General features: G+C 49.6%; 1 protein-coding gene across 4 annotated transcripts in view; it reads right to left on the bottom strand.

Moving 5' to 3' along the window:
- The window catches only part of PAX2 (paired box 2), a 90,616-nt gene that overhangs the window by 41,520 nt on the left and 24,494 nt on the right, over positions 1–24,602 (bottom strand). For all 4 annotated transcript variants that reach the window (XM_056120642.1, XM_056120640.1, XM_056120639.1 and 1 more), the window contains exons 5-6: positions 4,455–4,540; positions 3,104–3,223 (exon numbers count right to left, since the gene is read on the bottom strand). In XM_056120642.1, coding sequence (XP_055976617.1) covers positions 3,104–3,223; positions 4,455–4,540 — 206 coding nt within the window. The remainder of the gene's footprint in view (positions 1–3,103; positions 3,224–4,454; positions 4,541–24,602) is intronic.

Here is a 24,602-nt window from a genome sequence, read left to right as displayed (position 1 = left end):
GTCTCCAGCGGGCATGAGGTCACTGTCAGCTCGCTGCCTCCCCAGAGTCACAGCTGATCGGCCCTTTACTAATATCCCCACTGATATGATTGCTGCAGATACTAATAACACTGTCCATATTCCGAGTGCCAATGCCAATAATGCTCTGGGTATTATCACTGTGAACACCAATAACTACTGCTGAGATTGTCTCCAGTAATGCCAGCACACACTGCAATGATTGTCCTCGCTAATGCCCACCACCGTGACATTGTTAGAGCTGAAGAATAGGCTGCACTGGACCCAGAAGCAGGCCCAAGCTGCTTCTGGGAGGACAGAGAGGCTCCAGGCTTGCCCTCAGGGCATGAGACTCAGTGGAAGGGACAGCTGTGAGTGTGGGAGGGGGAAACTGGTGTGGGGGGGGGAGAGGGAGGGAGACTTGTTCCTCCACACCCAAGGGGGGAGGGGTCTTGTCCCTTGATGTGGGTCCCTGTTCCCATCTCAGTATCCTTCAATGGCCCCCAAATCCATTTCTCCTTCAGCCTGCTGGGCCCCTGATAGTTAAAGGACACCCTAGGGTGTTTGCAGTGCACGCTGAGGCCGCCTCCTGGACCGGCCTGCCAGCTGCTTTGCTACCTTGGCCTGACTGCGGAGTTGGGCTACATCATCTTGACACATAATTATCTCCCCTATTCTTAATCATCTGAGCTGCTCCTGAATGCAAACTGGACCTGGCTGCTTGGAGGCACCCAGTGTGTGTGTGTGTGTGTGTGTGTGTGTGTGTGTGTAATGGGGGCTGGGGAGGCCCATTGTGGCTCTCTCCTTGCCTTTCCTCTTCCTTCCCACCTGGACCAGGGGTCAAATGTGTGGAGGTGGTGGTGAGGAGGGAGTTTTGTTTCTAGCTTAGAGGGAGAGGACAGGGATGGAAAAAAACAGACGAGAGGTTTCTCTTTCTTTTCCCCAAAGTAGGGTCCTTGATCCTTCTTGCCCCTGGGCAGGCCCAGGAGGTCTGTGTTTAAGCAGTGAAAGGCAACTGAGAGGTCCCACCAGTCCCTGATGCATATCCCTGTTGACATCACCCTGCCCTGCTGGACGCTGAGGGTTCTGGGGCCAGGCCAGCCTTCTCCCTTCCTGCTCCGACACTCCCGGAGCCCACACATGTCTACAGACAGACGTCCAGCTCTTTCCATGGTCCAGCCCTGGCCTGGTCTCTTGTCACCTCACTCATCTGCCTCAGGCTATTTCCACTAGGGGCCCTTTCCTCCCACATGTCCCACCATCTCCTCCCCCACACCTCTGGCCACCAAGCTGTCTTATTAGATAGACAAAATCCCATAGGACCATTGTCTTTGAATGTGTCCCTTCCACCTTGCAGCCCCCTCAGCTCCCCTCTCCAACCCCCCTCAGCACACAGACAGCACCCTGTGCTCATGGACTGACAAACCCCCTTAGACTACAAGCTCCTCAGGGATGAGTCTCGCATCGTGTCCTGCTAGGACCTTGGAGCACTGAGCCCTTCTGGCGTCAAGTGCCCAGGGAAGGGCCACCGAATCGAATGAGCTTGGCACAACGAACGTGGCCAGTGGCTCAGAGAGGAGGCACACACACTGTTCTGGCCACAGCCTCCGGCCAGGGCGCTCTGTTCATGGCCCGCAGAGGAGAAGGGCCAAAGGGGAAAAGAACAGAGCACCCCGCATCCCACCTCTGGGCATCACACACTCTAAGAACTGCAAGGACTGCTGGTGAGGAGAGACCACTGCGGGGGTGGGAGTTGGGGGGTGGGTGGGGTGGGAGGCAGAATCTTCCAGATCACAGAGGGTGCCAGGGAGCTTGGCGAAGCCCTGGCCTGAGAGCCCCCCGAGAGCAGAGCCTCCCCCTGCTCATTAGCAGTGGCCGCCAAAACAACCACAATGAAATTTAGTGAGTGGCAAAGGCCGTGGCAGCCAAATGGGTTTGGATATTTTGGAAGAAGGAGAAATAGAGCCAGACAAGCTGTTTCCCTGTGAAACGAGGCCATTAGGGCTTCTGGAAGGAGGCCAGCACCAGGTCAGGGCTGCTGGGCCGGGCTAGGCCTCCCCTAGACTGTGCCTGCTCTGCCGGCCACGCCACTCCCGCTGTCTCGGCACCGCCGAGCTGCCCGCTTTCTCACTTCTTTTGCCTCCAAAGCTGCCCCCACCCAGGGCCTGTCGGTGCTCACGATGACCAGATGATTGATTATCCAAACAGAACAGTTTCAGGAGAAAAGGGAGATGCTGGCGGGCCAGCATGAAGAAAGGCAGAATGGAGACTATCCTGCACTGGCAGGGGGCAAGCTCCATGGCCCCTTCGTTTGTCTACTTCCTGGATGATGCGCTTCAGAGCAGAGGTTAGCGCCCTCCCGCGGGGTCTGTGATGTGGGCAGGAAATGGACTGCAAACATTGGAGCCCCCCTTTTGACTGGGCTGCCAGCCTCGCACCTGGCCTCCAGCATCAGAAGAGAGCCAGGAGCCTCCTAATGTCGCCTTTGAAAAACTCCTTCTCCCAAGCTGCTGGCCCCACTCTGCTCTCACTACTGTCTCTCCTTCTAGTTCCCCACTCACAGCTGGAGCACCTGGGAATCTGACAGGGAATGAGGGGAGGGGCACGAGAAGTCTGAGGGGTATCTCCTCCCATGGAGAAGGAAAGGGAGGGCGTCCCTGTCTAGTCCCCCAAGTGGCTTTCCTGGGTGCAGTGACCGCGGGTTACAAGAGGAGATCAGGGTTGATTGTATGTGACCCCACTTCCTCTGCCTCCAGTGGCTTGGGGTCAGGGGAGGACAAGGCAGGGAAGAGAGTCTCAAGTCAGAGGCCAGCTGTCCTCCACTGTCCCTGCGGACCATGGTCCATGCTTCAGCTCCTGCTGTCCTTGGGGAGATGCCGGTGAACCTCTGCTAAAGGCACAGCATCAGGGCTGCTAAGCAGATGGCAAAGCTGATGCCCGCCTCCCTCTCCCGCGCTCCAGAGCCAGCCGGGCAGTGGGGGGACCTGGGCTTTGCCACCGAAGCTGATCTCACAGCAGAGCAGCTGTGAGGCCGGCCCGAAACCGGAGCCCTTGTCCCGGACAAAGCACGCGCGCACGGGCAGCCAAGGCCCTTCCCTCCTCCTACCTTCATCACGTTTCCTCTTCTCCCCATTTGAGCGAGGGATCCCCAGGATCCCGTTGATGGAGTAGGATCCCACTGGATCATTGGAGGCGCTGGAGACAGGAGGGGAGGCCGTGCTGGGAACTGCAGGAGGGGGGAGAGGCCATCAGGAGAGCTGGGGCAGCAAGCGCGGGGGGGAGGGGGGGGCGGCGAGCCCCGTTCCCCATCCTTCAAGGCAGTTCAGCATGGATAGACAATGGCGACAGGGTGATTCAGGCTCTGCATTCCTGATTAGCCCTGAGCTGGGGATGGCAGCCAGTCCCTGACTCTGCGCACAACTCTCATGGGGCCCCGGAGGCTAAAGGGAGACCCCTAAGCTGAGTTCATCTAGGAAGTGGCTCAGATTCCAGATGAGGGCCCGGCCTCCGGGATGGCTCCTGGCATGGCCGGCTCAGTCCTGGGGCTGGGCAAATCCTTCTAGAGACAGCACCTTTCTCGGGGCTCACTCAGGATTCTCTCAGGGCTCCCATCCCTTGGGCTCTGGGGCCACCTTCCCAGTCCTGATGGGAGGCGCTACTTCCAACACTCTGACTCTGCTCCTCTGGAGACACAGGAGTGCTCCTGAGAGTCCCTGGGGGCAAACTTCCCCCCTCTCTGTAACCTCTGTCCTTAAAGTCCACTAAGAAGGCATAGGCATTGCATGGTGACGGGCTTAGTCGGGGACAGCCTGGCCCTGGCTCCCAGCACGCAGTCACGTAGGCCCAGGAGGGCTGCCTGCTGGTGGAGAGAAGGGGACAGCTGCCAGGGGACCACAGGGCATAGACACCTGCCACCCAGCCTGGTCTCTGGGAGAGGGTCAGTGAAGGAGGTTGGAGAGAGTCACCCAATGGACAGGAGAGATGGAGAGGGGATGTCAGGGACAGTTGTGGGGATGAAGAGGGACGGAGGGATGGTGGGGCAGGTCCCAGAGACCACGGGGTTGAGGAGGAAAGGAGAGTGAAGGGAGAGGAAGAAGAAGAAAGTCCATAAAAACCAACAAGAGTACGAAAATAAAAATATGGAAGAGAGAAGGACAGACAGGGAGACCAAATCACAGCACAGCAGAATGATGGAGAATGAGAAGACCAGGGAAAGAAAAAAAAAAAGAAAAAGTATTCATGAGGGAGAGGAAAATGGAGACAGAGGAGACAGGACAGGAGATAGACACCTGCCATGGCTGGCAGCAGAGACCACCCAAGTGCTCAACTCTGGGGGGCCTGGACCTCTAGAAGTGGGGCGGAGCATGGGGGCTGGGCCTTGGTGGGGTAAACAGTCCCCAGGGTGAATTCTGGCTCTCCTGGAGGCCCCAGTATCTCCCCTTCCCCGAGCCTCTTACCAATGGTGTGGCCGGGGGCAGTCACCCCTGTCCCGGCTCCGTCCGGCGTTGGGTGGAAAGGCTGCTGGACTTTGGTGCGGATGATCCTGTAACAGTATCACAAAGGGTCATGTCACACACCCCCTCCTGCCAGGGTCAAGCCCTCCCCTAACCTCACCCGTGCCCTGTGCCTCAGCCTGCACCCCAGCCACCAGGCCTGCGTTCACCCTCCGTGGGCTTCATGCACCCCACCTCGTCCAGCTGTTTCTGGCTCGTTCTTAAGTGTCTTTGTTTATTTGAGGTCCACACCCAGGTGTGTTCAGAGACCACTCATGATGAGGCTAAGGGGACCCTATGAGATGCCAGAGATCTTTTTGGTTTTGGTCTTTTGGGGTCACACACGGTGATGCACAGGGGTTAGTCCTGGCTCTGCATTCAGAAATGACTCCTGGTGGTGCTCGGGGGACCATATGGGATGCCGGGGATGGAACCACACTTGGTCGCGTGCAAGGAAAATGCCCTACCCGCTGTACTATCACTCCAGCTCTGATGCCAGAGATTTGAGCCTGGGTTAGCCATATGAAAGGCCCATACTTCACTTGCTCTCCCCAGGAAGGAATCTGCACCCCACTCTTCCATGTGCCGCCAGAACTGAGGTACACATCACCCTTCCCCCTTCTGTGGCATACGAATAGCCCTGAAATGAACAGGGACACCTTTCACTTCTGAACCACAGGCTTTCACCTCCAGGAATGGGACTTAGTGGTCTGGGGATCCATTGGGAAGCTGACTTTACTTGAGACTAAATCTCAGCCCTCCAGAGTGGAGGGAAGGGGCAATGTTTGTCTATTGTTTGAGTCGACAGGGCTGAGCACCCTCCACTGGTCCTAGACTCCAGCCCAGCACAGATCAACTACTTTAACCCCCTTCCAGCGCTCCAGTTAGCCTGAGCTGTCCACTTCCAGCTCACAGAGCTGCTGGCTTCCTTCTAAGGTCTTACCCATAAGACCTTATTGTAGCTTCTTCCCCAGAGCTGGAAAGGAAGCAGCTTGTCAGCGATACAACAGACTTGGGCCTCAGGGATGCAAAAGCCCAACCTGGGCCAGGATGGAGATGACCAACTGGCCCAGTGCCCAGGGGGCAAAGCAGGTGCCCTTGTGAGCGATTTTGCCAAAGGTACTGTCTGCTCTTCAGAGGGTTTTGCTGGTTCCCCTGCCAGCAAGTGGGTCTCAAGCTGGGATGGCCTTCAGCAGCAAGCAGTGGAGACGGGCCCCTGCCAGTGAACTTGGAGAGGGAAGATGGAGCCCAGGAAAGCTTCGAGGAGACCTCTACCTTGGGGCTGGGCACCTGGAAGAGTCCCCCAGGTGCAGAGGCACTCAGGGGACCATATGGGATGCCGGGGATGGAAAGGCCCCACCCCCAATGCAAAGGCGTCAGCTTCAGTGGGTCTCAAGCCCACGGATGGTTCCTAAGCTTAAGGGGATATGGAAAACTGGTTCCCGGGGAAAAGAGAATAACAGAATAGGCCCTGTCAAGAAGAAGCTGATCTCAAGAAAAGGGAAATTGCAGGACACAATGAAGCAGAGGCTTGGCAACCCCCTGGAGTCCAGAGTGGTCACCCACCCACTAAGTCTGGGTAACTAGAAGGCTATGCATTTGCTCTATTCTAGGGAAGAGGGGTGCGGAGAGGTTTTCGTGAGAAGGGGACAATGCTAGTCCCAGGCCTTCAGCCTCTGAGGTGGGTGGGGAATGTCCAGGTGCCCAGGTGCAGGCTGCAGTGGGTGTTAGCCCCAAAACAGAAACAACAACAACAAAAGGGGTTTTCCAGAATGCAATCCACAGCATTAGTGGGGACGTGAAGATGGAGAGGGTTGGGGACAGAAAATGCCCAGACTAGGACCTGGGATGACCACTAATGTCCTAGGCAAGTATATTCTCAAGATCCCTGAGAAAGAAAGAGGGTGTCTAAGAGGAGGAGGAAAGGGGCAGGGAAAGGGGACGAAGAGCTGGAAGAAAAGGCACAGAGAGAAGAGCATAGATGCAAGAGGCAGAAAGTGGCAGCTGAGAGGCCAGGTGCCAAAAAGGCAAAGCCGTGAGGAGGGAAAGACTGGACTCACTGGGGGACCCAGCAGAGCCCCCACGGTCAGCACAGGGACAGAGGAGCTAGTGTGCAGGAGAGGCGCCATATTCTGAGCTGGCCCAAAGTTCAAAATGAAACATTTTGGGGGTTCCTCAGGGGAGCTGGGGACCTCTCCTAGAGGTTCTCAGTCAAAGGGACTGATGGTTCAGTCCAAGGGCCAAGGAGGTTCTGCGCAGTTCTGCACCCAGCAGTGTTTGGGGATCACGCAGCGCCAGGGATAGGACCGGGGCTGGCCACATGCACTGTTTGACCCTGTGTTCTGTCTCTGGCCCCTCCAAAGGAGTTTTCATGATTTCTAGCTGCCAGAAAAATAGAATGCCCAGGCTTTCAGAGCAGGGAGGAAGGATCTGGAGCATGATCATGATGAAAACATGGAAGCTAGGATCTGTGTAGACTGGTCCACACAAGAAGTCTGCTAGAAGGGGACCAAGCAGCTCTGAACAGCTGCTTCTGTCATTGCAGCCAAAGCTTTTGGGATGTCGCAAGATGAAAGACTCTGCACCAGGGATGCCTCAGGGTTGGGGCTAGGGACACCAGCACTGGGGTTTCAACCTTCATCATCCAGAGCCTTGAGCCCTGGCTACCGGGCAGAGTTAACCGAGGCAGCAAATGATGGGAAACTACTTGTCGTGGCAGCAGTTTGGGGGACCATGAGAGAGGGGCCAGGCTGAGAGCCTGCTGGGAGTCACTATTGCTTGTGGGGTCCATATAAACCCCCTGGGTTGTGGGCACTTGCCAGTGAAGCAGGTACAATTTCCTTTCCTCCCTTATTTATTTATTTATTTATGGACCACACTCAGTGGTGCTCAGGGCCTACTCAGGACCCATATGGGGTGACCCAGGCCAGCCAAGTGCAAGACACGTGTTCTACCCGCTGTGCTATCTCTTAAACCACTTCATTTTAGTCTTGACCTGGGAAGAAATCCATTCAAATACATGAGCTCCATGGCTCAAATCTGGACAGCCAAATACTCCATACGAATCCCTGGAGCATTGGGAGCCCCAGGGAGGGTCCAGCTCTGCCTAGGATACTGGAGGGGACATTTCCTGTTTCCACAGAAAGACTGACCTGCCAAAGTGTCTGCTTCCTACTTCTTTCAGAGGCTTTTCCTCGCCCACCTCTGCTCGCCCAGCATGGTGACTTGGGGCACTGAACATGTCCCAACCTTACACGGTGTATCCTGGCTCTGTGACTAATTGTCTGGCAACCCCCAGGCAGTTCTTTAGTTCCTCATTTGTTAAATAAGCTAATAATACAATCCACTTGTGGTCTGCTGGGAGGAGTAAATGGGGCAATCCCTGTAATCTGTAATTAATGAGGAGGACGTGTGGCTCAATAAATATTAACTCTCATAATAACAATAATGATTGGTATTATTATTCCTATGGGTGACCCCAAGGCCTGGCTACTTTCCATTCAGGGGTTGAGTCACAGGCAGCCAGGACCACTCAGCTCCATTTGCCCCAGGCTGATCCCTGAAAGTTCCACAGAGCCCCCTGGAAAGACTGGCAGTGGGTGTCAGGGGCTGGCCCCTACAGAGGGTGCCTGTGAGAGTCTCAGGAAGACAGTCTGTGAGGACCCCTGCCTCAGACATGGGGGGAGACCCATGCAACAGCTCCTTCAGGACCCAGGAGCAGCCAGGGTATTGGTAGAGCTCTAGGGACCAGATGACAAGGCAGGTGAGTCACTTCTGCTCCGGTTCATTTCTAGATGCTCTCTACCTCCCGCCACGCAAAGACCAACTGTGTCTGCTGGGTGTGGTGAGTTAGCGGGAAAGCATGTGATGAGGTGAAACTCTTGCAGAAAGACATCTCCAAGCTCAGAAAGCACAGGGGAGAGTCCTGTCCCGCCCCTCTCTCTCTGTCTCCTCTCTCTTTGTCTGTCTGTCTGTCCCCTTGTCCCCCGAAGTCTCGTGGTGGCTCTGGGAGTGTATTGATTCCTGGGAGCTGGGGGGAAAGCGGGAGGCAGGCTGGGGTGTAGTCTCGGGGATGGAAATAGAAGGCTATAAATTATTTGTGACAGGAAAGCAATAGTGGCAGAGTGCTGAGCACAAGTCCTGTGTCACTATTAGATTCCTTTTAGCCTGATGACACTGTAAAAAAGGTTAAGTGTCTGCTGGAATCGTACACCTGGGGGGCCGGGGCAGCCTGGGAGCAGAACAAGCCACTGAGAGCAGGTATATCAATTCTCCAGGCCAATAATATTCCTCTCATTGATCGCCACGCAAAGTTCAAAAATCTCATTACAGCCAGGCAGACCGGGAACTTTTTACAAATCAATAGAATGATATAATGTATGTATACTTAGTACAAATGTATCTATTCATCTATCCATCCATCCACTGTCCGCCTCAGGGTTTCCAAGTTAACCTACCCATCATATTATGTTATGTTATGTATGATATTATATTGCATTATATTACACCATAATAAATGGTGAACAAAGACTCCCCCAGAGGTGGAGCAAGAAGGGGTCCTATTAGCATTGAGGTGACCTCAGACAGCTCACCTGAGAGAGAGGGAAGTGGCAGCATTTCCAGAAGGAGATTGCTCAGATTCCAGAAGGAGATTTCTTGAAGCAGGCGAGCTAGTAATAAACACTCAGTGGACAATGAATGCTGCCCAGTGAGTAGCCACAGTGTGCTGGCCATGCAATGCGTGCTTCAAAGACATGTTTGGGGTCCAGAGACAGCTCAAGACCTTTGTTTGTTTTGCTTTTTTGTTTTGGGCTGGGTATATCCTTCCTGTATGGGAAGCCTGGGATCAGCCTCCTGCATCTCATGGTTCCCTGAGGACTGCTGGCAAGGAGCTCTGAGCATGGAACCAAAGTAAAGCCCCTGAACACCACTAGGTATGATGATTTAAACACCAAAACCCAACAAGCAAAAATAAGTTCATTTCAGTCTCGCAACAACCCATTTTGAAGAAAAGGATACCTGTCCAAGGACACCCGTTTAAGACATGGTGAGTCTGGAGTATGAATTCAGTTGGTAGAAGCTTGGATTCATATCTTTTCCCACTATGCTACATCTGCTTTTAGGAGCATTTCCGCTCCCCCACCACACACACACACACACACACACACACACACACACACACACACTTCCCAAGTCCAGAATCCAAAGCCCTGGACGCTACTTACAGTCTCTCCTTCTGTTGTTTCTGAGAAATGCAAGGACCCTGAGCACAGAGTATCCTGGGGAATGGGAGTGGAAACTCCTACTAGAGCCAGCTACCCACAGTGACACATGGATGTCCAGACATGACCTGGTGACATCCAGCATCCAGTTGCTAAGAACAGAGGTCTTGTCCATTCACGAATGACTTCTGGGGAACCAATGGACTGGTCTCAGACCTGGTCATTTCACTATTTTTCTCCAAAGGAACAAGAAGCCAAACCAGACTCAATTCCCAACACCACATTCTCGTTCCCGAAGCACTGCCAGGAGTGATCCCTGAGCACAGTGCCAGTGACAAGCCCTAAGCACCACCAGATGTGGGTCAAAAACAAAAACATAAAAAGCAAATGGGCTGGAGAGAGAGTACAGCAGGTACGTCACCTGCCTTGCAAATGGCCGACTCAGGTTTAATCCCCACCATCACAAATGGGCCTCGAGCACTGCCTGGAGTGATCCCTTAAGTGCAGAGCCAGAAGTAACCCCTGCGTACCACAGGATATTACCCAAAAACAAAAAACAAAAAAAAAGCAAAACAAACAGAAGTCTTGGCAGAAAATGCGTAAGCCCTGGCCTGGGGAAAAACTTTCCTAGCTTGGCAAGTCATAGGAAGAGTGGGAAGAGAATATTTCAGTGGTCTCACCCACCACTAAAACAAACAAGCAGCAGGAGGTCTATTACCAAGGACCTCAGGACACTCCCTAAAAGTCTCCCTGAGGAGTGAAGGCTGTGTGGAGGGACAAAGAGAGATTTGCATCAGCAGAAGGAATTCTGCCCAATGAATGCAGGTAAGAGCTTCAATGGGTCCAATGCCTGATGGACCTTCAAGAGGCATTGTCCCAGGCAAGTCACAGTCACACAAACAGCTGGGGGCCTTTGGTGACAGAAGAGAGGGAGGCAGGGATAGATCATTCAGGAAAGTTCTGCTTCTTCCTCAAATGCCGCCTATTTCTCCTCAGAACTCAAAAGAGCTAGAATCTCCAGAGGGACATCCTGTTTTTTGTTTAGTTTTGTTTGGGGGCCACACACAGCAGCGCTCAGGTCTTACTCCTGAGCTCAGGGAACGATATAGAATACTGGGGATCAAACCTGGGTTGGCCACATGCAAGGCAAACACCCTACCTGCTACTGGCCTCCTGAGGTATATCCTGGGAGCCAGAAGATTGAAATGAACTCCCTCCTCCCTATGGGAGCCCCAGAGAATAGCACAGTCATTCCCAGGAAAACACAGAAGTGCTTAAACCAACCTGGCATTCCTATGCAGAGTTCAGGAATATTGTGCCCTTGGGTTCCAGCCTGACAGCTGGGCAGTGTTGGATCAGTATGTGGCCACAGGAAGAGCAGCTAACAAAGGTGATGCTAGTCTCCAGAACTTTGGGCAGGAGTCTGCTTTCTGCTAGAGTAGGATCCAGCTGGGAACTAAGGCTCCCCGCTCCCCTCCCTCCCATCTTCCTCCCACATGTGTGTGTCAGGAGCTCTCCATCTGAACCCAGAAGTCATAAATGAGCTTGTAGAGGTGAGAGCCTTAACAAGCTTGTAGAGGGGCTGGAGCGATAGCACAGTGGGTAGGGCTTTTGCCTTGCACGCGGCTGACCCCGGGTTCAATTCCCAGCATCCCATATGGTCTCCCTAGCAATGCCAGGAGTAATTCCTGAGTGCATGAGCCAGGAATAACCCCTGTGCATCACCAGGTGTGATACAAAAAGCAAAATCAAACAAACAAAAAAACCCAAGCTTGTAGCGGCCAAGCTTCTATCCTTGAATCATTGCCATGGGACTATGCCATCCTGGTCGGGATGGGTGCTGAAATGCAAACCCACGGGCCCCTGTAGACATGGGTGAGAATTTCTGATGCCCAAGCATCTGGACGAGATTCCCAGGAATCAGCACTGAAGCAAGTTCTCCAGATCATTCTGTGACACTACAAGATTTGAGGTGAGCATAAACCATGGGTATACAAACAATCCCTAATAGAGTGGGGAACAAGAATTAAGAATCACCCTTACTCCAAACATAGCATGAATAAAACCCAATTGTGACCAACTTTGTAACTATCTATGTGTGCCACGGTGATTCAATTATAAAATCTTCCTCACTCCAGAAACACTTGCCTTGCACATGGCCCATCCAGATTCAATCCCCAGCAACCCATATGGTCCCCTGAGTCCCGCGAGGAGTAATCCCTGAGTGCAGAGCCACCAGGTATGCTCCCCCCAAATCTATCTATCTATCTATCTATCTATCTATCTATCTATCTCTTTCTTGCTCCAACATCTGTCAATCCACATTTCTCTTTCTCTGTTCATCCTGATTCCAACTGACTCCAAAATGCGAACTGTCCTCTGTAGAAACTAAACTAAAGGTTAAAAGAAAAATAATTTCCAACTCCAATTTCAGTAAATTCCTGGATGACAGGTGGCCAGTGGGTTCCTCAGGCCCTGGGAATATTTCCTGCCTCAAGCCAGACTCCAGTGGACAGCACTGAGGACACTGAACCTTCTATCATGCGTCCCCGGGAGCCCAAGCCAGATACAATTTACCAGGCTAGATGGGCCATGGGCCCGGCCCAAGGGGGCAATAGCGATGGTTTAGATGATGAATGGTTAGCATATGGATTGATTTAACTTCAAGATATGCATAGGTTTAAAAATTAAGGGGCAATGTGTTTAACTAACCATTTGGAAACCAGTTTGCAGTGCGTGCCAAGCCCGGAGCGTGACCAGACTAGCTCCTCTCGCCATTGGCCCTGCCCTCATCTGTCAGAGCTTTCGGCCTTGAGCTGGGCTCCACTCACTGTCCACCCCATCATCCTTTGGGGGAGACTCTCAAAGTTAGAAGTCTGCCCGAGGCCACAGTAATAGGGGGCGCTGCTCTAAATCACTGCAGGCACCATGTGCCCTTGCTCGCCTGCTCCAGGCCTTCCTCTGCTCTACCTCCCTGAAAATGTGGAAGGAAGCTGGGGGACCAGGAGAAGGTCCTTCTCACCCTGGCCTCCCTGCCTCCATGCCCTCCACCTCTCACCTACTTACTCCAGCACCAGGTGCTGCTCCAATGGTCTCTGTCTCCTCTGGAAAGAACATGATGGGGCTGATACTACAATTGTCTCCTATTGCCTGCTGGAGGACTCCTCAGCTTGGCCTGAACAATCTTTGCCAATGGACATCTTCTCTGCCTTTCCAGTCTCTTTTTTTCTGCTCCCCACATCCCCTCAGGGTCTTGTTTCCTGCTTCAATTCAGAGTCCTCCCTGGGACTTGGGAAGGCAGGTGGGATGGCCACTTTTCTCACCACTTATTTCTATCATCTACCAATAGTGTCAGCACAAAGGCAGTACTCAAAATAATTTGTTGCATATGATTCTCAGTTTTTATTCATAATTGCATCATTTTTGAAAAAAAATTTGGGTTCACACCTAGAGGCACTCAGGGGCTACTCCTGGTTTAGTGCTCAGGATGAAACCCAGATGCAAAGTATATGCTTCTTTCCATTGGAATATTCTGCCAGCCCAATAATAATATAATTTTAAGGAATTTAAGGTAATATATTGTTACTATGTGCCAGGTACTATATTAAGCACTTTTCATTGATTATTTATTTGTAACAATTTAAGAGGCTTATTATTCCCAGTCTATGGAGGTAGAAACTGAAGCTGAGGTGAGGTATCTTGGCACAAAGTCACACAGCTGTGGAAGTAGCAGGACCAGGTTTTGAACCTGGAGCCTGGCTTCAAGCACAGCTTCTAGCCACTGGCTAGTCAGTCTTTGTGTGCACAGATGAGAGCCGCAGAGGAAGGGTCTGAGTAAGTGTTGCATGAAAATAATGACTACCATTCACTCACATTCACAATTTAACAGGCATTGTAGTAACTCTAGCGAAATCAGATTCTCCTTCCTATCCCAAATACAACCTTCTCAAATAGGCAAGTCCTATGTTTTTCCAAGGAGACAACAAATCATGCGCTATGTAAGAGCCCCAGACCAGGTCCAGGCTTGTGACTGCAGAGGCTATAGGTTGGCCCCTGTTACCTCTTCTGGAAATGTCTATATTAATACTTCGTTGTGTTTATTAACTTGTCAGACATGAGCAAAATTTTCCTTCTATCTTTTCACATTCGCGATCTGGACAACTGAGGAAATTATCTGTGTAGGCGATAAACAGAGGTGGCACGGGGCTGTGGCTCTCACTCAACATGCCGTACCTGCCACCTTGCGCGCGTTGATAAGCATCGAGTCTCCGTTACAAACCAAACCACACCTCGAGATTAAGTGTCTGTGGTTTCCATGCGTTTTCTGTGCACTGCTAGGTTTGGAGGGGAGAGATTTCAAAGGCCCTATCTCTGTCCATCTATCGTTTATCTGCCCAATCTACTTATCTTAGTTTCCAAATAAGATACATGATTGTGTGGCAATACTGCGTACAGATACTTGTCGGTTTCTATGATTAGTAGGTGTATCTTTATATTCATGTCTCTTGTAATGCATTGATCCAACATGTACAATACTGAATCTATTTAATCAAGACCCACGTCATGAAATTTCGGCTCAGGGAGGCCCATTTCTGTCAAATATCTAAGCCACAATCAGATGGAACTCCACACGAGCTACTGCGCGGGGTATCTGAGTAGCCCTCATCATTGCTGCGGTTTCATATTGTCCTGAGCCCCGTTATTGATGCGCATCAATATGCATTTGTATACCTGTGTATCTTTCTATGTCCAGGACGGGTGGGGGAGGGGGTGTGGAAATGAGAGAATTATTAAATGCCAAGTAGATGTACAATAAATTCCATTGATTTTATAAACTCCAACTTGTCTTCAGTCTCCTTCCATTCTTTATCCTGGGGGCATTGCAACAAAAACCTATTTTAAATACCTTTGCTTCTCCCCCCGCCCACCCCTCCCCAAAAAAGTGTCAATATTTTATTTGGATTTTTAACTTCACTCCATAACAGTTGTTTGACCTCCTGACTCGCGCGAGTCACATAAATTCTGGGACTTTATTCAGGAGCCATGTTCCTGCTATTGAATAAGCAATTTGGGAGGGTGAATTAATGACTTGTGCTGTTGCTGGAAAGTCCCTGAAGAAATATTAAAATTGCTTGCAGACGGAATCGATACTCAGTGAACACCCAGCAAGAGGGTTTCGGCTCTGGAATGGCCACTGGAGGCAGGGCTGGGTGGAGGAAGGGGAATTCCTGCACCCAGCTTGGTGAACCCCTTCTATCCTATCCCCACCTTTGCTCTATCCCAGGAGCCTGTCATTTTCAGGAAGAGCAACAAGGTCTTATGTAAGTCCATCCAGGAGAGAGCTGATGTGTCCTGTCTGGGGGAAGTTGGCTCCAGAGACAGTTGACTCTGACCAGCAGCAAATGTCTCGTTGCAGATCTTATTAGAGGTGATAGTGTGGACACACACATCTGCTGGGAAACAGAAGGGTGCACTGCTTTCTGGCAGGCTGCATTGTGTTTGGGGGTCAGGAGAGTGTGGGGCTTGGAGAGACTGCTATGGGGGTGGGAAGTGGTATCTGTGGCAGTGGGGTGATGCCTGGAGGCCCACATCTGTGTGTATCAGCCTAGAGTGTTAACCTGCGCTCGGTGGCAGCCTGCCTCCAGCCTGTGTGTATGGGTATGTCTATGGGACAGGGAGTTTGGATTGTATTGCGTGGAACCATGGATTGCATTGTGTCTTTGCATTCCAGCACTTGGCTGCAGGTTTGTGACTCGGTGTTTTGTGGCATTGTGTTGAGGCAACTGCACTCTGTGTAACACTGACTTGGAGGAATTTGAGTATTGTTCGGTGGCAATGTCTGTGTTTCTGCTTTGAGTTATTGTGTTCGTTGATCATATCAGTATCCTTCCCCCCTCCTCCCTTTTTCGTAATGTATGTCTCAGAGATTAGGTTAATGGGTGTCTCCTTGGTGATGTGAGTTGAGTAATGACATTGGTTCTCAGTGGTGGGGTATGATTTGGTAATTGCTTTTTCAGTCTGGTGGGGGTGGGGGGCCAATCCTTTGGTTTTACTATATATAGATAATTAAAAGCACGTTACCAATCCTTTAGCTTTTTCCTTCTAACTTACTCTGGCTTGGTCATTTGCATAGGTCTTTTCCAGGCTGCTGCTGCTGCTGATTCTAGAAATGCAGGACAAAGCTCTCCTTCCAAACCAAACGCACAGTTCCCTGCATCCTGAAAGGAGCTGCCCCAGTCTGACCTGATCCCCAACACAGACCCTGATGTCAGGCTCCCTGCATCTGTCTCATTTGAAGAATTCAGCCCTCGGGCTAAACTCTATGCCTCATAAGAGTCTAAATCCTTGGCAGGGCCTACAAAGGAAAGAGAGGAATAAACCCCTTCAATCCCCAGGAGAACAGCAGCATGAATTCTAGTCCCAAGAATTGGCAGTTCCTCTACTCTGAAGCTCTGGGCATCAGCCTCTTCTTTCTCAATGTCCCCAGTTGACAAAACTCAAAAGTGGCCCACATCCCCATGGAAGGGTACAGAAACATGTGTCATGGGTGAGAGTCTACTGGGGCACAAAACCTTTGTTCTGAGCTTGTACGGAAGTGCATGGCAATGAGATTGGACAACAGACTGCAAAACAGACCGAGTTTCCCAAGCATGACATATGCCTACGCTGTGATCCAAAGTTGATGAGAAATCCGAGTTAGCACATGTATTTTGGAGCCAGTACTTGCATGAGTTCAAATCCTATTTCTGCTATTTAGCCCGTGACCTATGCAAGTTATTTAACTTCTCTGTACTCAAGTTACCACATCTATAAATAATTCTATAAAGCCCTATGGGGTTGTTCATGAGTCTGAAATCAATGAGCACATGCAACATGCTTATAACCGTTCCTACTTCAGTGAGCACTTGTTAGCTACTATTATTACCATGAATAGCTAGTCATATTTTTATTATTTTTATAGCTAGCCAAATTACTTATTATTTTAAGAATTTGATAAGTTCTTATATTTATACCATAGGCCAGTCACAAGATTGACCTCTGCTTATGTACAATCATGTACATGTCTATGCTCATGTCTACAAAATTCTAAGATAAATCAAAGAGTGTGTGTGATTAAAGCAGAGATATGTAAAACCTGCATTTGGGGATAATGAGCACTTACAAATGCCCATTTTCACGCTGAGGATACCATCATCCCGTAGCTATGGGGAAACAGAAAGGAATGTGGAGGCCTTTAAACACTTATCCAGATAGAAAACAATTGAGGACCAGAGAGATAGTACAGCAGGTAAGACACTTGCCTTGCATGAAGCTGACCTGGGTTCAATCCCCAGCACCCCCAGTCCTCCAGGACAACCAGGAGTTATTCATGACTGCAGAGACAGGAGTAACCCTGAACATCACCACTATAGCCCCAAAACAAAACAAACCAAAATATTGTTGAGGGTGATGGCACTCTTGAAATTCAATTTTAGTTCATTTAAGGTATTTACCTTCTGGGTCCAGGAGATGACTCAAAGTGTTGAAGCACGCGCTTTTCGTTTATTTTTTTTCCTTGGTGAGGGAGCATATGCTTTGCCTGTGAGATCCCCATATTCAATCCCCGGCACCACATGGTGCCCTGACCATCATTAGGAATGACCTTCCCTCACCACATAATTAAATTGTTAAGAATGACTTTACTCTTGTGATTCAAAGACAGCTAATTAAAAATATTTACTTTCTAATGAAAAAAAATAGCACCTTTGCTAGGTAACAAGTATGGCTGAAAAATGACAGAGTTGGGGTTACACTGGGAAGCATGGAAGGAATAAGAAAGGAAGCAGATACACAAAGGTTAAGGCATGTGGGTAAGGATCTCGTGGAAGGCCACTGAGCTGAACTTGATTCCTGAATTTTAGGCCAAAGAGGCAGGAAGAACTTGGGGTCTTAACCTTATTCCAAGAGATCCCCCTTAATGTCAAGGAGTGTGTAGTCACAGGTTTCGAAACTCTGCTTTTCATGGCAGTTCATGCGAAAATCTCCAGGAGAATTTGTTGTTGTCCAACTGCTTTTGGTCATTGCACTGCATGTGTCAGGCCCAAAGTAAAATTTTTCTCTAGAAATTTTTTCTAAAAGTCTTTTATTCCCAACCAGAAAGATAGAACTGTGGATGGAGCACTTGCCTTGCACACAGCTGACTTGGGTTTGACCCCCATATAGTCTAACCCACCAGGAGTGATCTCCGAGGACAGAGCCAGACATAAGCCCTGAGCACTTCTGGTATGACCCCAAAAGGAAACAAAACAAAAATCTTTTATTCCCAGGCTAGAGACATAGTCAGCCAGAAACAAGCATCAGGAGCCTTGCAGATATAGGGGCCCTAGTTTGATCTCAAGTACCACATGGCCCCCAGCATCACCAGGTTATCTGGAGACCCTCGACACCACTTAGTCTGAGCAGCTTTGCGTTGCCAGCCCAGAGTATTGAACCATCAAGTCCAGCTGACAGTGTATCACAGGAAGTGTTTTCCGGGCCCACTGGAGACTGCCTGAGAGGCACCAAAATAAATAAATAAATTAATGAAAAGTTTTAAATCCTAAGGGCTGGGGAGTTAGCTCCAGTGACCTGGCACACAGGAGCCTCAGGCTTAATCCCTAGTACAGCACGATCCCCTGGTCACTGTTAGAAATAACTCCAAGCACCAAGGCAGGGGATGCCCCAGAAGACTGCTAGCTGTGACCCCCAACCCAAATAATAATAACAAAAATGGAAAATCTTTTATTCCTTAGCAACAGAAATAACTGCACTGGTATCATGTCCTGCACTTCCCTAGAACGTCGGCTATGCAGCACCTGTCAAATATTTGCTCATGTTTTGTTCCTCCTTTCCTATCTTTATTTTCTCTCTTCTTTTCCTCTCCTCTTCCTGTTTACCTCTCTTTTCTCTGCCTTTTATGACATTTAAAAATCACAAACACTCTTTGGACCCATCAAGTAAGGACTTTTTTTCCATGACTGCTTAATTTTTTTTTTTTAATGCAAAGTATCACAACCCATGAAAATGCCATGAAGCCCAGAAAATGCCAACCTTCAACTCCTCAAGAAAAAGGCAGGTTCATCCCAGAGAAGGAATGTGTAGTCAGGCCAAGTCAGGCATGCAGGCATTCACACATACACACACACACACATACAACACACGCGCGCATGCGTGCATGCCCACACCATGCACACAAACAACAAACACACTATATGTACAAGCAAAAAACATGCATACATGTAAACACATGCACACACAAACAACGCATACCACTACACATGTGCACAAGTATGTACACTACACATGTTATTCACATGTGCATACACAACCAACAAATGCACATTCATGTACACACATGCACACAAACAACAAACCTATACCACAATTCACACGCTTACATGAATGTATACACATGTACACACACATCACATACACACTCCACAAAGATACAAGCATACCACCACACACATAAACAATACACATTACCACACACATACACATATGTGCATGTACATGCATGCACAACACACAAACAATACACAACCTACACATACCTTCATACACAAAATAATACACATGCTACACACATATATGTACACTAATGCATACACAAACACACATGTGTACACATACACATGTGACACTGTTGTACACATATGTCCACTAATGTATACACAAACACACAAGTACACACATACGCATGTATACTAATGTACACACATACGCACACACAAACACACTCATACTTGAATTCACAGGCTAAGTGGGGGAAGAGGACAATGACCCAACTAACTTCTGCTCTGTGTAGGGAAACAAAGTGCACACAGCAAGGCTCACAGGGACCATGACTCTTGCAGGAATTTAGGACGCACAGTTCTATCCAAAAAACACCCTTTGAACTCCTCAAGCTTTTTAACGTAAAGATTTTGCTGTTTATGCACCCCGAATCCAAATATACACTAACAGAGGTGGAGAGATAGGACAGAAGATAGGGTGCTCGCCTTGCACACAGTCGACCAGGATTCAATCCCTGGCACCACATAAGTTCCCCAAGCACTGCCAGGAGTGATCACTGAGCAAACGAGGAATTACCCTTGAGTATCACCAGCTGTGGCACAAAAACAAAATACATACTGATACAGGACAAAATATGTGCACTTGATTCTGTTACTGTCATAACAACTAGCATTCATTGAGCACTTGCTATCTGCTAGGCCTAATTCTAAACAAGTTCATGTGAACCAACACATGTGACCCTCAGGAGAACCGAGGCAAGAATGACATGATTATCTCCTCCAGACAGAGGTCCCGGAAGGATAGAGTCTTACCCAGAATCACTTAACCAGTGAACAGAGAAGCTGGATTCAAAGGTGACAACACCCCAGAGCCTACTTTCTTACTTTCCTATACCACCTAAGCATATGCATACTCTGGGCACATAGTAAATATATTAGCAAAAGTTTTCTGATTGAGTAAATGAAAGAATACAATAAAATAAATAGGTTGTAAGATCCTATCTATAAGAATGCTGATACTCAATACTGCAAACCACAATGCTCAAAAGGAGAGAGACAGAGACAGAGACAGAGAGAGGGACAGAGAAGAAAAGCACTTGCCATAGAGGCAGGTTGAGGTATGGGGGGTAATGGGAGGGAACCTGGGGACACTGGTGCTGGAAAATGTACACTGGTGGAGGGATGGGTACTGGAATATTGTATGACTTGAAATCCAATCATGAACAACTTTGTAAGGGTTTATCAAATAAATAAATAAATTTAAAACAAAAAAACCCAAAAAAATAGAATACTGATATTCTCCCTCAATATGGCAAAGTAGATTTCCTCACAAAAAGTCAGCCCTACCACACAACGTATACTCTCTTGATCAAAGTAACTTCCCTCCTGACCAATTTCAGGACCAGCGTCTGTCATTTATTCAGATACAAAATACTCTATCCAGGACCAGTGATAAGGCCTTGCACGTGCTTGACCCAAGTTTGATCCCTGGCATCTCATATGGTACCCCAAGCTCACCAGGAGTGAGATTCCTGAGTACAGAGTCAGGAGTAACCCCTGAGTACTGCCACGTAAAGTACAATATAAAAAGTAAAGGCCTTCCCGTTGATCATCGATTTGCTCGAGCGGGCCCAGTAATGTCTCCATTGGAGACTTTGTTGTTACTGTGTCTGGCATATCGAATACGTCACGGGGAGCTTGCCAGGCTCTGCCGTGCGGGGGAGATACTCTCGGTAGCTTGCCGGGCTCTCCGAGAGGGGCGGAGGAATCGAACTCAGGTCAGCCATGTTGGCTGCGTGCAAGGCAAACGCCCTACCGCTGTGCTATCGCTCCAGCCCCAAAGTACTATATATATATATATATATATATATATATATATATGCTCTAACCAGGTCTACACTTGACTTTCAGTCAAATTTAACCTCCCTTCAAACTAGAAATCAGAGAGATGCCAATGCATCAACAGTGTTTTCTAACAACCAAACTTTGTTTCCTAGAACATTCTAGGGAAGTTCTAGAATGGGTTATTTCACAGTGAAAGAAAACACTAATAAGATGAAAACGGGGCTGCTGCTGCTGCTGCTGCTGCTGCTGCTGCTGTATACAGAGAGAAACTAGGACTTTTTGTCAAAGATGTTGGCATTTAGGAATTGCCAGATAGTTGGCACCACACTGATAACCTTTATAGATGGTCGACCAAAGGTTTTGATTTCCATCCAGATGTCTCTGTTGAAAACCACAGTTTTAACCTGCTTATCAGCAAACATTCGTGATTTCCGAGAGGCAGAAGTGAGTACTTCAGAGGAAAAGAAGAACCCAGAATATAACTGACTAAGGAGGACAGGAGGAGCAGCTATTTGACAAAACTAGTCAAGCAACTAGTCAATTCTCTGTTCCAGGAACGGGTTAGTACCTGGGAGATTCATTAGAACATGGATCCAGCTCACAAGAGACTCGTGTGCTTAAAGACCTCTACAATCCTCTCAAGGCTCTAGCCAGGACTGGCCACAGAACTCCAGTCGGATCCCTGCCTGGTGGGGCTGATGTGAATCTCAGTGTCCCACACAAACAGACCATTACAGCCAACCCTCTTTGGCTGGTCTCACCTGCCCTTTGGACACCTACAGTATCTCTCTGTATCATCAGGCCAAGCTGTAGATTTTTGTGAAGCCTGGTGTCAATCTGGTTTGCAATTTTGTATGTGTACCCCTTGTTGTGATTTAATACCCTGCCTTTCATCATCTCTCCTACCTCCATTTTCGTTCCCTCACGACTTTTTTTTTAATGCTATTTACAACTTCCTTAAGCCCAGAGCAGCATAGCGATCTTTCAGTGTCTCCACCGATATACCCCAATGATTTTTCTAACCCAGGTTTTTCTCTCCACTCTACTTAATTTATGTTTGAGCAAATAGGAACTTTAGATTGTTCCATTCAAGAGTATTTCGGGTTATCGCTTTTATCAAAGAGATCAGGGCACTGAAGGAGGCCCCTGCGAGGCACCTTTGTTTATTCTTTGCGGTGACTGGCTTGCTCTGCTCGCAAGAAGGCGGTGTGGATGTGGGCGTGCAAGCGCAGCGTTCTTGGATTGTGCCTCTCTGCTCTGCTGCCCTGTGTCAATGCCACTGGGCACGGGCAGAGAGAGCCTCGAGGAACCATTATGTGGACAGCAGCTGACTCAAACTCCTGGAGATAAGAGAGAGGCAGACCCTAGGTCCTCCTCGCCGAGGGATCTGTTTCCTAGGAGCAAGACTGCGAGGGGCTGCTTCCTCTCAGTCTCCTCCCCTACATTCTTCCCTTCTTCTCAGAGCCATGCAGAAGGTTTGCAACATCTGTCATGCATAAGCAAAGGTTTTTTTTTTTTTCTTTAATTTTCAGGAGGGATATCCTCCTGAAGAAGTGAGATGGGACAGGGACAGAAGCCAAAATTTCTGGCTTTCTTTGGTGTGTGGTAGTGGGGAAGGGTTAGGGGGAAGGAATCAGGACACAGCCACCCATGTTCAGGGTTTACTCCTAGCTCTGCACTCAGGAATCACTCCTGGTGGGGCTCAGAGGACCATGTGGAGTGCTGAGGATTGAACCCCGGTTGGCCATGTGCAAGGCAAGCGCCCTACCTGTTGTACTATTGTTTTGAGCCCAAAGCTACATTTCAGGGTCATCTTTTGGCCTTTCTCTGAGATCTCACATCTTCTCGTTTCTAACTCCATTTGACCTTGGACTCTGGCTTCTCCTTTCATGCCATAATGTGTTCCAAGGGAGAAACAGCATCTCCAAGGAGACAGTTACCTGGCCTGATGAGCCTGGAGAACCAGTAGCCAGAGGGCCAGCGCATCCCTCTGCTCCTGGAAATAAATCCCATTGTATTTGCATTTTAATTTTCCACATAAACAAAGGCCCAGAGTACTCGCTTGGGCAGCATCACTGGACGAATTTAATTAGAAATGAAAAGTTTATAGGGCCCTCTTTAATGCGATTAATGCTCAGTTAACATTTATCACATCCGTCGGCTGGAATCGCCTTTTCTAAGCAGACATGGGCCATGAAATAAATTTCCTGCAACTTTTTCTTGTCCCCACCCTGGGAGGTCACCTCCTATGAAGTCTGTGCTGACCTCCAGGAATGACCTGACCCAGAGTCCAGGGCAAGCAGTGGCCTTGGGTGCAGGGTGAGGATGGGGGTGGAAGAGTAAGGGTGATCATTATTTCCAAGGGGAGCTGGACCTGGGCCAGACTGGCTAAAAGGCCCCAGAGTCTCTATAACAAGGTGCCCTCCTGTCAACAGTTATACCTCGTCCACTTCTGTGGTCAAAACATGAGCAGGGACTGGCCATTGCCGAGCTTCTCTACCCCAACTTCTCTCCTGGCATCTGCCCCTCCCTTCTCCTCTGTCCTGGGGGGTGAGGGGTGCTCTGTGGGGTGAGGCATTCTCTCCAAGCCCTGGGGACAAATGTGGGGATGGGGGACAGGACGTGTGGGTGGCAGGATGCGCCTCTCCTCCAGATAGTAGAAAATCCCACCCCACCCCCACTGTGTCAGCTCAGGGGCAGCACAGTGGAGCAGGGAATGTGACACCTCTATTGGTCCCTGGAGGAAGGATGGCCTTCCTTATCTTATCAAATGCTCTTTGCTCTTCAATTAGAGTCTGCCGAGATTAGCCTCCCAAGCCACTAGCTGGCCTGAGTCATGAGGAGGAGAGAGAAAAAGGGAAGAGGAAGGGGTGGGGCGTGAGAGGGACCCGACTGGATGAAAGAAGATCAATGGCTTGGCCAGTTTGTTTCCACCGAGGGGTGCATGCCTGTGAGCCCCGAGTAGACACAAACCAAACACCTGGGATCACCTCTCCTAGGACTGTTACCCCTAACTACCCCACCCGACACCACCGGGGAAATGCACCTGTGAGGGTGCATGCAGATGAAGGTGCGGTGTATCTGCCAGGGCCCCTGCTCACCAACACCTCACGACAACCCTAGCTCCCTCTCGACAACATTCTCCAGAGAGACTGGCCGTGACCCGCAGCTCTGCGCTGGGGCCCTTTGGCTGGAAATCCTCTCTCCAGCTCCTGCTGACAAGATTCCCACATGCCACCTAGACAGCATCCCAGGGCATGAATAGAAGAGGCCACTGGAGCCCAGGTGCACACACACTCTCTCCCAAACAGTCACACAGAACCACTGACACAGAGCCACCAAGCCCAGTACCTCACTGGGGCAGGCACAGTCTTGTCCTGTACAGAATTAGGATGAAGATCATAGGTGAAGAGGTAGCAAGTGAGTGCTCACCCTGACCATCTCTGATCTGCCCACCAGCCCAGCAAAGACCCCCCCCCCACCTCCAGGACCCCAAAAGGACCAGGGCCAGG

This window comes from Sorex fumeus, unplaced genomic scaffold (assembly GCF_029834395.1).
Source record: "Sorex fumeus unplaced genomic scaffold, SorFum_2.1 ptg000043l, whole genome shotgun sequence".
Taxonomy (NCBI): Eukaryota; Metazoa; Chordata; class Mammalia; order Eulipotyphla; family Soricidae; genus Sorex; species Sorex fumeus.
Note: the sequence above shows the minus strand (reverse complement) of the source record. Positions and strands in the feature narration are given on the sequence as shown.